Raw genomic sequence first — 16453 nt, 5'->3', positions numbered from 1 at the left:
ATGTATCTGAGGATTGACAGAACAAACTGCACACAACTAGAGGGGAAAAAGAGGCCATATCATGGAAAGTAGGAGGTGTGGAGCTGTGGTTTGGTGGAAAAAGATATCATGGGTGCTGGAGAGGGGAAGGAGGCCTGGCCGTATAGTAAGGTGAGAGAAAGAAAGAGAGAGAATGAGAGAAAGAGAGAGGAGCACACTGTGAATTGCACAAGGAAAACACTTTTGGCTTTCCCAAAGCCATTGACTGGGAAAAAGGGAGAGGTTGATTTGTGTGAGTTTTTACAATGAGTTGGTGCTCAAAGACTGGAATTTTAGATGTCCATGGTGTGGAACCCTGAGGGCATAGCAGTGCTCCTATGAAGAAGGTGGGCAGATAGCCCAAGGGGTAGAGGCGTGATCTGAGGTTCCCTGGGACACACTCAGAGAGATGGCTCCTTCTTCTTGGAGTGCATCTGGGAAAGGTGGCATTGCCTCTCTATGAACAGAAGAGCCTGGGTGCCATTTCCTTCCCCTGCTCCTCAGCACAGGTGCAGAGACACCTGCTGAGGGCAGTTATCTTGAACACTAACACTTTGTTGTGCTTTAGCCCAAACCCCATGCTCCTGCACTTTGATGCGACTGCCCCTCTGGATCAAACTACAGCAGTCCCGGCCCAACAGGACACTCCCTCAGAGGACCAATGGGGGTCCACACCATGCCAGGTCCCTAATGTTTGGAGTTTTAAAAGTCAGTAAGCCTGCCTGGGATAGAGCCCAAGGTACACTACACTGCCAGGTGGACAGATGGCCCAGACACAAACAGTGTGAAGGAAGTGATCTGAGGGACAGCTGGGACTTATCAGGGGAGATGTTCATGTTCTTTGAGGGCTTCTGGGATAGAAGCAGGTGTGAACTCCCCTTTCCTGTGACAAGGAAGCTGGCTGGTGTCATTTCCCTTCCCCACTGCTCAGCATAAACTAATTGTTAGCACAGTGCCAACACTAGCAGCCTAAACTGCTTACACCAAACCATTACCCTCTGTGCTCTGCTGGTACTGCTTTTCTTGGGCAAATGTGCTTGAGACCCAGAACAGCAGAACTCTACCCAAGAAAACCAGCACAAACCCCTGCATGTACCAAATCTACTGATCACAGAGTTCTGCAAAGCTCCACTTCTAGTGGAAATAGCATCAGGTCTCTTTTAACAAGCAAACTGGAGCACACCTAATTAAAACTCGCCATGCTCTGGCTAGGATCCAGACATTCCCCACTACAGGCAAAGAGAAACTCTGCAGAAGACTGACCTGAGGGAAAGAGAAGTCAAAACACAGCAGCAGAGTGCACACAGCATACACCAGAGACACTTCCTGAAGCACAGTATATGACTTCCTCTTCTTAAAGCTATTACTGTCAGAAGCAGGAAACATAACAGACTTTCCTAACATACAGAAGGAGACAGACCTAGACAAAATGCCAAGATGGAGAAATTCATCCCAAAAGAAAGAACAGGAAAAGGTCATGGCCAGGTATTTAATCAAAACAGTTATAATATGCCTGATCCAGAATTTAAAGCAACTATAATAATGATACCAGCTGGGCTTGAGAAAATCATAGAAGACATTAGGGAATCTCCTACCACAGAGATATAAGAACTAAAAACAAATCAAACCAAAATGAGAAATGGAATACTGAATTTTGAAACTGACTAGATGTAATGACCACAAGGATGAAAGAAGCAGAGGAAGAATAAGTGATATAGAAGATAAAATTATGGAAAATAATGAAGCTTCACAAAAGAGGGAAAGAAAAATCTTGAATAGAGGGAAAAGTGGCCAGAAGGATTATTTGAGCAAATATAGATGAAAACTTCCTTACTCTGGGGAAGGAAACGGACATCCAAATCCAGGAAGTAGAGAGAACTCCCATTAAAATCAATAAAAGCAGGCTAATATCAAGACATATTAGTTAAATTTGCAAAATATAGAGATAAGGGAAAAAATCCTAAAAGCAGCAAGTAAAGTCTCTAACTTATAAGGGAAGATAAAGTAGATTAGCAGCAGATCTCTCCACAGAAACTTGACAAGCCAGAAGAGAGTGGTGTGATATATTCAACGTGCTGAATGAGAAATACGTGCAGCCAAAAATACTCTATCTAGCAAGGCTACCATTCAAAACAGAAGGAGAGAAACAAAAACTAAAGGAGTTCGTGACCACTAAACCAGCCCTGTAAGAAATATTAAAGGGGACTCTGGTGGAATAGGAAAACCAAAAGCAACAAAGACTAATGAGGAAAAGAGAAAATCTCCAGAAACAATGACAAAACAAATAATAAAATGACACAAAATTTATGTCTATCAATAATTACTCTGAATGTAAATGGAATAAATGCTCCAATCATAAGATATAAGTTTTGTTTCTTAAATTCCACATGAGTAAAACCATACAGTATTTGCCTTTCTCTGGGTGATTTACTTCACTTAGGATAATACACTTTAATTACAATATAGGGGGATGGAAGAAAAAATAAAATAAGATAAAAACAGAGAAGGAGACAGACCTTAAGAGATTCTTAATTATAGAGAACAAACTGAGGGTTGTTGAAGAGGAGATAGGTGCAGAAATGGGTGATGGGTATTAAGGAGGGTATTTGGTGTAATGAACATTGGGTGTTACATTGCACATAAATTCTACCCTAAATTAATAATACACTGTATGTGTATTTGAATTTGAATAAAACAAAAAGAAGACATAGGGTATCAGAATGGATTAAAAAAAAAAGACCCAACTATATGCTGCCTATAAGAGGCTCATTTTAGACCTAAAGACATCTGCAGATTGAGAGTGAAAGGATGGAGAAATATTTACAATGCAAATGGATGTCAACAGAAAGCTGGAATAGTCATACTTACATTAGGCGAGCTAGATTTTAAACAAAGGCTATAGCAAGAAGAGTACTGCATCATAATAAAGGGATCTATCTAACAAGAAGACCTAACAAATGTAAATATATATGCTTCAATCTTGGAAGCACCCAACTATATAAAATAATAACAAACTTAGAGGAACTCATTGGTACTAATACAATAATAATAGGGAACTTTAACACCCCACTTACAGCAATGGACAGATTAAGCAGAAAATCAATAGAAAGAACAATGTTGAATGACACACTGGACCAGATAGACTTAACGGATATATTCAGAACACTTCATTCTAAAACAGCAGAATACACATTATTTTCAAGTGCACACGGGACATTTTCCAAAATAGATCACATAATAGGTCACAAATCAGCCCTCAACAAGTACAAAAAGATTGCAATAATACCATGCCTAATTTTCAGACCACAATGCTATGAAACGTGAAGTCAATTATAAGAAAAAATTCTGAAAGACCACAAATTCATGGAGGTTAAAGAACATCCTATGGAAGAAAGAACGGGTTAGCCAGGAAATTAAAGAAGAAATAAAAAAAATTCATGGAAGCAAATTAAAATGAAAATAAGACAGTCCAAAATCTCTGATAAAAGGGTTGGTATCCAAAATATATAAAGAACTTCTCAAACTCAACAACCAAAAAAAAAGCAAGTAACTCAGCTAAGAAATGGGCAGAAGGCAAGAATAGATATTTTTCAAAAAAAAAATCCAGATGGGCAACAGACACATGAAAAGATGTTCAAAATCACTCACCATCAGAGAAATGCAAATCAAAACTAAACGAGACATCACCTCACACCTGTCAGGATGGCTAAAATTAACAATACAGGACACAAGAGATGTGGCAAGGATGTGGTTGATAGAAATGCAAACTGGTGCAACCACTCTGGAAAATAGTATGGAATTTTCTCAAAAAGTTAAAAATAGAGCTACCCTATGATCCAGCTATTTCACTGCTAGGAATTAACCCAAAGGATACAAAAACAAACACCAATTCTAAGGGATACATGCTGTAAATACCCCGATATTTACAGCAACATCATCAATAACAGCCAAATTATGGAAAGAGACCAAAATGTCCATTGACTAATGAACAGATAAAGAAGAGGTAAGATACATACATATATATATATATATATATATATATATGAATATTATTATTTCATTCTATGGACTATAGAATGGAATATTACTCAGCCATAAAAAAGAATAAAATATTGCAATTTGCCGTGATGTGGATGAACTAGAGAGTATTATGCTAAGAGAAATAAGTCAGAGAAAGACAAATACCATATGATTTCACTCATATGTGGAATTTAAGAAGCTAAACAAGTGAACATAGGGGGGAAAAAGAGGGGTAAACCATAAAAGAGACTCTTAACTCTAGAGAACAAACTGAGGGTTGCTGGAGGGGAAATGGGTAGGGCATGGGCTAAATGGGTGATGGGTATTAAAGAGGGCACTTGTGATGAGCACTGAGTATTGTATGTGAGTGGTGAATCACTAAATTCTACAACCGAAACCAATATTACACTGTATGTTAACTAACTGGAATTTAAGTAAAACCTGTAAGCTACAAAAAAACAAAAACAAAAAAACAAAAACAAAAACAATAATAGTAAAATAAAATAAGATAAAGAAACTTATTTTTAAAATTAAAAAATACCAATCAAATCTAGAACTCTTTTTCACAGTCTGGGTTGTGGACTAGCTAGGGTACAATCTTATTAGTATATATAATAGGAATCTGTGAACACCTCTGTAGTCTAGGCCTTCTTTTATTCTTGTTTTTCTTTTAAAAATAATGGTTCTTAAAAAAAATAATAATAATGGTTCTTAAACTGTAATTGGCCTCAGAATCACCTGAAGGGTTTGTGGAAACTGACTAATGGCTCCATCACTAGAGTTTCATCTTTAGTAGTTTATATCATTTGGTAGGGATCATGCCAGATAACTCTAATCTTAAATAAGCAGTGAAGCAAAAATTTTAAAATCAAGATATTAGAAACCTGTCAAAATGCAGTTCTAGGGGCACCTGGGTGACTCAGTGGTTAAGAATCTGTCTTCAGCTCCGGGCATGATCCTGGGGTCCTAGGATTGAGTCCCACATCAGGCTCCCCACAGGGAGCCTGTTTCTCCCTCTGCCAATGTCTGCCTCTCTCTCTGTGTCTTTCATGAATAAATAAATAATACCAGTTCTACATATCCTCTATTCCCTACTGAAATAGCACTATGCAAATATTCTAAAGATTTCCACTGTCACTTTTTTTTTCAGAGACAGGTTTTTATTAAAAATGTATTGTAATGGGGTCCATGCAAAAGGAGAGAATGAAGGGTGAGAACATGCAGAGGACACAGAAACATGAAGACATGGCTAGAGCCACAACTCCTGTCACTGGAGAGAGGGTTGAACAGAAAAGGCCAGGGCTGGAGCTGGGGTGGAAGAAGGACGGGAAACACTGTGACTGTATTATCTCATCCCTAGGAAGCACATCTAACCCTGGGATCCCCCTGTTTACCCTCAAACCCTGGAATTCCAGTCCTTGTCCTGCCTTGGCCCTAGTGGCTCATTCTTTTGCTCTCTCTGACTTGTTTCCCCAAGTAGGACAATGTTTAGGACCTGACTCCAAACAACTTCACATTATGAAGATACTATCATTGCCTTCCCTGCTTCTGCCCCTTCTCCAATCTCACCTTTTCCCCTCTCTGGGACAGACTCTTTGATTCCCTCTCCCAAAAAAATAAAGCACCAACTCCCCAGGAAGGTGCCACAGATAGTAGTGGGACTTGTGGAAAAAGAAGAGCAAGGACCATCAAGGAGAAGGCTCACAGATCCCTGGAAGGGCAGGGCAGGGAAGGGGGTTACAGAGAAGATAGAGGATGAAGGCAATGGCTGCTCCTGTCCTCTGTCACTTTTGTACTTTCCCTCTGTTTAGGCAGCTGAATGCAGATTTCAATGGGGCATATGCTCCAAAAAATGAAGTATTGTAGGTAGGATTTTCTCTTGAAAACACTGAACAATGATGATAGCCAATTAAAAGCCCACTGCCTCATGTCAATAAGATTAACGGCAAGGATATCTGTTCATTAGAAAATTTAAAAAAAAGAGAAAATTTATGTCAAAAAATTTAAAAAATTTAAAAAAAGAAAAATTTTAAAAAATTAAAATTTAAAAAAAGAGAAAAATTTAATGTCAACGCTGGGTCAACTTTTGAACATCTTTCTCAAATTAGTTTTATATACAAGATAATACATATGATGTAATATGTAATGATACCTCTTCACAAAAGTTACCTTCTAAGATAGAGTTACTTGAGGTCCGCAGCTAACAATTGCATCATATTTCCCTCTCTCTCTCTGATTAAGAAAGAAGTCACTAAAAGTACAGGTAGTATTTGTATTACTCAGGGCTGTCCAGAGTACAGAATCAAATAAGATATATCAATCCATAAGTGAAATATATATGTATATGAGGACACTTATTATAAGATATTGACTTATGAATATGGAGCCTGAGAAGTCCCATGATCTGCTGTCTGCAAGGTTTGAGACCCAGGGAAGATGACATTGTAGTTCTAAGAGGTGAGAACAGGAGAGCCCATGAGAGGTACAAATTCCATCCCTCAGGTCTGAAGGACTGAGGATCAAGAGCATGGAGGGCAGGAGAGTATCAATATAACAGATGAACCAAACAAGTTGAGTGAATTCAACCTTCCTCTGCCTTTTTGTCATTCAGGCTCTCGGTGGATTAGATCATGCCCACTTGCATCAGGGAGGGCCTAATTACTTTACTCAGTCCACTGATGTAATACCAATCTCTTCTGGGCACACCCTCAGATGTACAACTAGAAATAATATTTAACCAGTTATCTGGATATCTTGTGGACTAGCCAAATTGGCATATGCAACGAACCATCATAAGTCCACCCGCCGTCAACTTGGCGCCCATACACAATTCCTTAAACCATATGTAAGCTCCAAGAACAGACAAGAACAAGATCATAATTCTACCTAACATGACTCAACTATGCTGTGTAAGCTGAAAATGCACTAACCTTTTCCCCAGAAAGCGAGTTAAAATCCTTGAGTGATGTTCATTATTTTCCTTGTTATCTAGTAACTTAAACACCATAATGTCAAATTAACAATAGTCACCATGATATAAATTTATTACACTTTATTTTACATGATAAGAGAATACAAGAAGGTAAAGACATCTGTTATGTATACATGTATGCATATACAAATATGTGGGTATGTGTACACACACGCACACGCACAAATAAATTATCCTTACGAAACTGAGGATTAAATATTTATGGTAACCACACTCCTCACTTCTGAAACTAGTCATGTGGTCATATAGCTGGTATTCACAATGGCCTCTTCCACTACCTATTCCACAATCCCTTATCCTATAGTAAACAACTCACTGGTCAGATTTCTCGATCTTCATTCTTTAAGCCTGAATTGGTTTGTTGGAGTTTTCCATTGACTAAAGAACAACCTAAGTGATATGACTCTCCATTGTGGAGTAGCCCAATCTCTCCTTGGTATCTCACCAGCCAACAGAGTAACTTCCCTCTTTTCATAATGATACAGAGGAAGGCGGAACGCAAAGTGACCCAGTGACAGTCTTCTTGCTCAACAGAATCATTGCTGTGTGTGTTGGTGGAAGCATCCCTCCCTCTGGTTCTAAGACCTTTAGACCAACAGAGCACAAAGGCACAGGAACGCTTGCAAAAATTATTCTAGCGTATCATTAATGAGTGGTAATAGCCAGTAGTACTACTCCCATTTTCACTACTTGATTCCTGGGCTGGTCCTAAGTATGGGAGAAACTGTAGTGTGTATTGGACACTGATTTAGAAAATATACAGGATTCTGGAGAACATAGCTGAGCCATGCATGGTAATGCCATCTTAGATGGTGCAGTAATGGAGTTTCAAAAGATGATTCCATCATTCTAGCAAACTACCTGTAACAGGATGGTGGGGAAAATGGTAAGACAAGGTAATTTATTATCATGGGGCCATGGTCACACTTTATTTACTATAAAGCTAATTGCCCAGTTAGAAGCAATGGGCATGGAATGCCATGACAGTGGATAAGGAATTCTGTGAATCCACTGATACAGTTTTGGCAGGACCATTGCACACGGTACTGAAAATCTATATCCAGAATAGGTGTCTATTCTTATAAGAACAAAACATTTCTGCATCCATTACTTTGGAATCTGGCCAATGTCATCAATCTGCCATGAGGTAGGTGGCTGATCACTCTGATGAATGGTGCCATATCAGGGACTCGTATTGATATTTGCTGCTGGATGACTGAGCATTCAACAATGGCTGCATCCAGGTTGGCCATGGTGAGTAGAGGTCCATGTTGTGCAGCCCTTGCATAACCACCATTCTTGCCACCATCGCCCCTTTTCTCATGAGCCCATTGGGTGATTCCTGCCCACTCAATTATTAAATCCTCCATTGCTGAGGTCTTCCTTTGCTGAGCATTCACATGGGACATAAATATCTTCATGATTATTACTTCTTCCACAAATTCCCTTGTCATCACTTTCCAGTCACAAATATTGAAATTCTCTGATCATCTAGCCAAACTGTGTCCTAAAGCACTGAATCATTATAGAACCACACACATGGCTATTACTCCTTCTGGGCAAGTGAACAACCAGGTGCACTACTCAAAATTCTGCCCACTGGGAGGATTTCCCTTCACTATTGTCCTTCAGGGATGTCCCAGAGCATTGCAGTAGTGCTGCAATCATTCACTTTCAAAAGGTGTCTGCATATCTTGAAGAATTATCCGTAAATCAGGCCCAGGTCATCTCCCCTTATATCTACTGATTACAGAGAACCCTTCACGAGGCCATAAGTACTGCTACAATAGATGCCAGTCTAACAGGCCTGGGGAATATCAGCATTTGGACCACTTCTTCATGTACCTTACTGATACCATCAGGGCCTGCTCAGGTTACATCACATATATACCACATCCATCTGATGATGCCGTGGTCATGTACTCCCAACTTTACATCTTGGTGGGTCATCCCAGTTCATGAAAAGCAGCTCTGGTTCCATGGGAAATTGGTGGCCCCTGGTGAAGCATTCCATCTGTACTAAAGCCTAGTAGCAGGCCAACAGTGTTTCTCAAATGGAAAGCAGTCCACAGGGATCCCTGGGTGGCACAGCGGTTTGGCACCTGCCTTTGGCCCAGGGCGCGATCCTGGAGACCCGGGATTGAATCCCATATCAGGCTCCCGGTGCATGGAGCCTGCATCTCCCTCTGCCTGTGTCTCTGCCTCTCTCTCTCTCTCTCTCTCTGTGTGACTATCATAAATAAATAAATTAAAAAAATTTAAAAAATTAAAAAAATTAAGGAAAGCAGTCCACAGTGATGGCAGAGCTTAACCCCAACTTTAAGGGTGTGTGCTGTGGTATGCCTGTGTGCTACTGCCAACTCGACCACCATTGTTTTGAATGGATCAGGTGACCCAAGTGCCAGAGCAGCTTGCATAGCAGCTCACTCCATTTGCAAATCCTTCTTTTCTGAATCACACTCAAAACAAGCAGCTTTTCTGGACAACTGGTAAATGGGTTGGAATAATACCCTCAAATAAAGATGACATTGCCTCCAAAATCCACTTCTTTTTTCGACCACAGGAGGGCAACATGCAACAATTATCCTTTACAAGATATATCTCCACATGACCCACCAACTGGACCTCCAGAAATATCACTGCAATAAATGGGCTCTGAATTTTGTTGGATTTATTTCTGAACTTCTAGTATGCAAATGTCTGTAAGTAAGTCTATAATAATTGTTAATTCTTGCTCATTAGGTCCAATCAGCAGTGTGGTGTCTTATGAGAGGAAAACAAGATCAAGATCCTTGAGAAAATATATGCACATCATATACCTGGTAAGAGCTTTGGATCCAGAATACATGAAGAATTCTTAAAACTGAGTAATAGGAAATATATAACTGAATTTTAAAAAGTGAAATACTTGAACAAGTACTTTAGGAAACTAGATAGATGACGATGGATAGATAATAGATAGATAGATAGATAGATAGATAGATAGATAGATAGATAGATAGACATATTTTATTTAAATTCAATTAGCCAATATATAGTACATCATTACTCTCAGATAGTGTTCAACAATTAATCAGTTGCAGGATGCCTGGGTGGCCTAGCAGTTGAGCACCTGCCTTTGGCCCAGGGCATGATCCTAGAGTCCCCGGATCGAGTCCCACATCGGGCTGCCTGCATGGAGCCTGTTTCTCCCTCTGCCTATGTCTCTGCCTCTTTCTCTCTGTGTTTTTCATGAATAAATAAATACAATCCTTAAAATATATATTTATCAGTTGCATATAACACCAAGCATTCATCACATCACCCAATCTCCCCCATTCCCCCATCTCCCCTCTAGCAACTCTCAGTTTGTTTTCTATAGTTAAGAATATCTTATGGCTTTTTATCCCTCTCTAATGACTTCACACTCAGCTTTCCCTAAAAAAAAAATTAAATTTCAAGTTGGCTTTTATAAAAAAGTGCTTTATAAAAAACATTTATAATTACTTTTGACATAAAATTTATCATAATAATGATTTAACTTGTTAAAAGAAATGCTTATTTTTTTAATAATCTTAACTATCTAGTAGATGTAATGCTAATTTATTCCATCAGTATATATAAATTTAGGACAAATGTCCAAATAGAGTAAAAATGAATGCATGTATTATATGTAATGCTGATAACTCTGAAGATATAGCTGTTTTTATTAAATAAACAATATTAAACTTGTCTCTTTTTATGAAAAGGAAACAATATATAGAGATGTCAAATAGGGAACAAAAATATTTTCAATATAATTGATCAATGGGAAAATGCAATGAAGACCATAGTGAGATACCATGACCCACACTAAGAATGAAATGACTACTCATATGGGAAGCAAAAATGCAGATCTTTGTACTCACAGGCAACAAAATGAGTTGAGAAAAGTAAAGGGGAAATTTAAGTCAAATTTGGGTTATGTTAAAGCTACCCTGGCACATCTCATTTCTTACCCATCCTTCTGCCCAGTTTTCACAGTGATTTCTCTTTTATCTATGTCGTTTATTGCTCCTCTTTTTGGTTTTTATGAACAAATTCTAAGGACATAAGATAAATGATTAATGACTACCAAAGTATAGGCACTTTGCTTTCCCCCCAGCTGCCAATCAAGTCCCATTTGGAGGTTAAATATTTTTCCTACTCTTCAGATATCATTAAAATGTTACTGTTTCTACATGGTAATATTTTGACATAAATAATCTCATTATTTTCTGAATGAACATTTGTTATCACTTCTCTGTTAATGCTGAAGGGCAAATATGAACACCTTACCACCATGTTCAAAATATCTCACTAATTAATTGTCCTTAAAACTGGAGTGAAGAATGAAGTACCTGACTTAGACTCCGGACCCCATGTGATCCCATCTATGTTGGTCTTTCTTGTCCCATTTGGATCCTTTTGCTTCTCTCTTTGCATGGCAGCTACATTTATCTTTTGTTTGTTTGTTTGTTTCTTCAGTTCTAGCCCTGAGATCATCTAGACCTTCCAGCAATGGAAAGCCCTGGGATGGCAAATGTCCACAGGCATCAGCTTGTTAGACACAACAAATTCTATCAACCTCATTGCTGACCTACTGAGCTGGAATCTGCATTTTCAAGAGGAAAAGAACCCAGAAGATTTACCTCTATTACAGTTTGAGAAGCACTATATATACCACCTCCCACTGTGGTCTTTGTTTTGTTTTCCTTTTGTTTCTCCTCTGACCTCTGCCTAGCAAAGTTTCTCCTGTGTTTTCAGATTAAAGCAGGAAGTTCAGTGTAGGTCTGGAATGTGACCTGCAGTTCGCAAGAGGGTTGACAACTGTATTTAAATTTGGCTCCTGTGCATGTTGGCCATGTCTATGTCTTCGCACTTTTGGGGATTTACCCCAAAGATTCAGATGCAATGAAACGCCGGGACACCTGCACCCCGATGTTTCTAGCAGCCATGTCCACAATAGCCAAACTGTGGAAGGAGCCTCGGTGCCCATCGAAAGATGATGGATAAAGAAGATGTGGTTTATGTATACAATGGAATATTCCTCAGCCATTAGAAATGACCAATACCCACCATTTGCTTCAACGTGGATGGAACTGGAGGGTATTATGCTGAGTGAAGTAAGTCAATCGGAGAAGGACAAACAGTGTATGTTCTCATTCATTTGGGGAATATGAATAATAGTGAAGGGGAATATAAGGGAAGGGAGAAGAAATGTGTGGGAGATATCAGAAGGGGAGACAGAACATAAAGACTTCTAGCTCTGGGAAATGGACTGGGGGTGGTGGAGGGGGAGGAGGGCGGGGGGTGGGGGTGAATGGGTGACGGGCACGGAGGGGGACGCATGACGGGATGAGCACTGGGTGTTATTCTGTATGTTGGTAAATTGAACACCAATAAAAATTAATTTATTAAAAAAAATTTGGCTCCTGAAAGGAATCCAGGACTTTGGCCTTAATAAAATCGTGTGTGGTTGATTAACTCAGAAGATCATACTTATCAAGGGACTCAGAATACCAGCATTTTTAGATAAATTGAAGTTTGCACAAAACTATCAGAAGTGTCATCTGTTCTGGAAAATAGTAGCATGAAGCACAATTTCAACTGTTAACATTAGAACTGTATGCAATGGCTTGATGTTTATGATTTCAGAGTCTGTAATACCTATAGGACACCTGGACTTCTCTTACAGATTCAAATTTACAATTCCCAGAAGAACAGCTTAGTTTTGTCCTAAAGGGAATCCTTGGGTGCTATTAGGGGACGTTTAGCTCTTCACCTCTTTTTCTTCTGGCAAAAATCACACCATTGTACAATTGGTTGACTCCTGTGTTTGAAGCAAATTTATATAAACACCATTTTCCTGAATTTGTAAATGAAGCCTCCAAAATGAATCAGTGCTGTTACTTCTGCTTTGTCATTCCAGTGCTACTATATTTTTTCTACTTTAGTATGTGTAATTGTTGAAAGGATCTCCACAATTTCTTACAGGATATAGGTAAGAGAGAGTTTCTATAGCATTCATTCTTCACACAAAAATTCAAATTACTGTATAATTTATAATTTTAGATCAATTTACTAGATGCCAAAAATGGCATGCAAAAAAATGTAAAACCCTTAATTAATTTTCTGTATATCTTAGTTTTGTGAATAAATCTGGATAAGCAAAATACTTGTAAAACTGAAAATTTTCATCTTAACATAATTTATTACCTTTCTAACATAACTATAATGACTATAAGTTTTCGTGAAGTAGAATGTTAAACAATTTAAATTGAATTCTAATATCAGGTCATGTTTCCTACACAATAAATCTTTCTGGATATCCTGATTAGATGATCTATTTTTTTTAAAATCACATTCTGTGATTTAAGTTTTAAGGTGAGTCATACACATATTAACTCCTCCAACCTTTCTCCCACTTCTTGCAACAATTTCAGTATTTTTAAAGTATATTAACAGGGAGTTTATAGAAAATGCCCCTCCACTGCTCTTCTCACTTTATGTCTTAATAGGTTCATCACACAAGTTAAAATAAGAATTTTCAATTATTTAATGATTTTGGACTGCATTTTGGAGAATCTATTCTAAATAAAAATACATTTAACAATTGGAATTTTGGTATTTCTAAAGAAATGAACAAGTGACTACTCAAATCTAGATGAAGTCCTATCACACTAGATATGATGGGGATGGGAAACTATGTTTCTGGCTTTTTTGACGTGTAGAGTGGTAGCCTTTGTCTGATACTAAGACCCATGTGATGCTAAAAAGATCAGTCTTTAGCTATTCAAAAAAAATGTATCTAGTTTATGTAACCTCTTTAATGTCCTTTCTCAAGTTTCTTTCCATGTCCTTCTTCTTTTTACCTTCTCCACTTTCTAGTGGATGGGTCATCCCTAAGTATGCCTTCAGCCACCCAAATGACTCTCAAGTCATTTTTTCTACTAAGCTTTAGTAGGCTCATACTACTAAGCTCTCTTACCTGGATGGTCAGAGGGCTCTTTCTACCCATTCGCCATGTATCTCTTCCCTCCTGCACATCTAGAATGTCATCAAGTCCTAGTAACTACATTCTGATTTATTTTTATCTCTTTGTCCTCCTCATCCCTTCCAATATTACATTACATATAAACTAAGAATTTTACATACATTTGAATCAACTAGAAGGGATTTTTAAAATGCAGATTATTAGACTTCATTCTTTACCCACCGAGTCAATGTCTACAGTAATACCTCAAAATCTGTATTTTGTATAAGAAGTTCCCCAGACAACTCTTATGTGTAATCTGGTTTGAGAATCACTGGACAATAATAAGAGTTTCCTAATTAGTGCTCTTGACCTTAGTTTCCCCTCCATGTAGCATATTCTCTGCACTAAAAAATATTTAATTTAAAAATTATTTTGGGGTGCCTGGTTTGCTCAGTTGTTTAAGTGTCTGACTCTTGATTTCAGCTCAGGTCATAATCTCAACGTTGTGAGATTGAACTCTATGTCCAACTCCTCACTTAATGCAGAGTCTGCATGAGATTCTCTCCCTCTCCTCCTGCACTCATGTGCTCTGTCTCTCTCTCTCTCTAAAATAAATAAGTAAAATATTTTTTAAAAATTATTTTATGATGCTACTCCTTGTCTTAAAAGTTTTTGCTGCATACCTATTGCCTGAGGAATAAAGTTCAAGGTCTTTCACATTGGAGTTTAATTTATTTTATCACAATTAAAACTTTTTTTCCCCTTCTTTTCCCCTCAACCATGTTGGAAACAGAATTCCCGAGCACACCCAGGTCTCCCATAAATTTCCCTAACACACTCAGGTAGCCCATAAATTTAGTAATTTAATAATCATGTTAAAGATGTCTTTCTTTTTTTTTCTAAATCTGTAAATTCCTGTACCTTTTTGGAACTGAAATAATTTCATTTTCTATTAACCTCAATTCCCTAAATTCATTTTCATATATTATAACAGCAGTAAATAAAATTAAGAGCATTCTGATTAGTCTATGGCTTTATTTCAAATACTATCTCTTTTCTTCATATACAATCTTAGTGAATGTTCTTTTTATAATTACTGCATTCCATTTCAGGGGTCATCCAGTAACAAGATGGATACTAAAAATGCAACATTGCTGACAAAGTTTGTTCTCTCAGGATTCACATATCAACCACAGTGGCAAATACCCCTGTTCCTGGTGTTCTTGGTGATATACCTCATCACCATTGTGGGAAATCTTGGACTAACTGCTCTCATCTGCAATGATCCTCAGCTTCACATCCCCATGTACTTACTCCTTGGGAATTTAGCCTTTGTAGATGCTTGGGTATCATCCACAGTGACTCCCAAGATGCTGGTCAACTTCCTAGGCAAGAGTAACATTATATCTCTTTCTGAATGCATGACACAATTGTTTTCCTTTGTATTTAGTGCAACCACAGAATGTTTTCTCTTGGCAACAATGGCATATGATCGCTATGTAGCTATATGCAAACCTTTACTTTATCCAATGATTATGACCTATAGACTTTGCACCTGGCTGTTAGTCTCATCATTTGTATGTGGCTTTATTCATTCTATAGTTCATATAGGCTTTTTATTCAGATTAACCTTTTGTAATTCTAAAATAATACATCACTTTTACTGTGACATCATGCCATTATTTAAGATTTCCTGTACTGACACTTCAATTAATGTTCTGATAGTTTTTATTTTCTCTGGGTCAATACAAGTATTTACCATTCTGATTGTTCTGGTCTCTTATACACTTGTTCTCTTTACAATCTTAAAAAAGAAGTCTCTACAAGGCATAAAGAAAGCCTTTTCCACCTGTGGAGCCCATCTCTTATCTGTCTCCTTATACTATGGCTCTCTTCTCTTCATGTATGTGCGCCCTGGATCTGCAAAATCGGATGATCAAGATATGATGGACTCTCTATTTTACACTATCATAATTCCTTTGTTAAATCCAATTATCTACAGTTTGAGAAATAAGAAAGTTATAGATTCATTGAGAAAAATGTTAAAGAGAAATGTTTAGATCTCATACTATTATTATCTGTTCTCTTTTTTATTAAAACCATCACAAAAATTAAGTAGACTATATATGGCTCTGTTTGTGGTAAGTGTGCAAAGATTTTGCAATTGTAATTGCCCCAGTGTTTAATGATTTATTAAACATGTTCATATTCTACTAGAATAACTGAAGCATAAAACAAAAACATTTTACGTACTTACATATTCTTTATTGTAGTTTTATAAAATCATTAAGTACTATAGAGTGAAGTTCCTCTGAATAGGAATTATTACTTATATAGCCTGGAGGCTCATACACATTTAGCTCCATAGTGGAGGCAGGTTTATGTTTGAATGAACGGAGACAAATCCCAGGGATTCTGCTAGCCATTAAAATATCTCTTTAGCCAAT

At 37.8% G+C, this 16453-nt stretch overlaps 1 protein-coding gene across 1 annotated transcript; it reads left to right on the top strand.

Annotated features, from left to right (window-relative positions):
* The first annotated feature begins 15118 nt into the window (after nt 1-15118).
* LOC129503905 (olfactory receptor 5H2-like) lies at nt 15119-16066 on the top strand. Its single transcript, XM_055316375.1, has one exon. It carries the CDS (start codon nt 15137-15139, stop codon nt 16064-16066), a length of 930 nt encoding a protein of 309 aa, XP_055172350.1. The 5' UTR covers nt 15119-15136.
* The last annotated feature ends 387 nt before the right edge of the window (nt 16067-16453 follow it).

The sequence above is a fragment of the Nyctereutes procyonoides genome, unplaced genomic scaffold (assembly GCF_905146905.1).
Source record: "Nyctereutes procyonoides isolate TBG_1078 unplaced genomic scaffold, NYPRO_anot_genome, whole genome shotgun sequence".
Taxonomy (NCBI): Eukaryota; Metazoa; Chordata; class Mammalia; order Carnivora; family Canidae; genus Nyctereutes; species Nyctereutes procyonoides.
The sequence above is the reverse complement of the archived record's forward strand: the minus strand, read 5'-3'. Positions and strand labels throughout refer to the sequence as shown.

Excerpts from the sequence above, each read along its gene's own strand:
- LOC129503905 (XM_055316375.1), top strand. The coding sequence starts at position 15,137 with ATGGATACTAAAAATGCAACATTGCTGACAAAGTTTGTTCTCTCAGGA.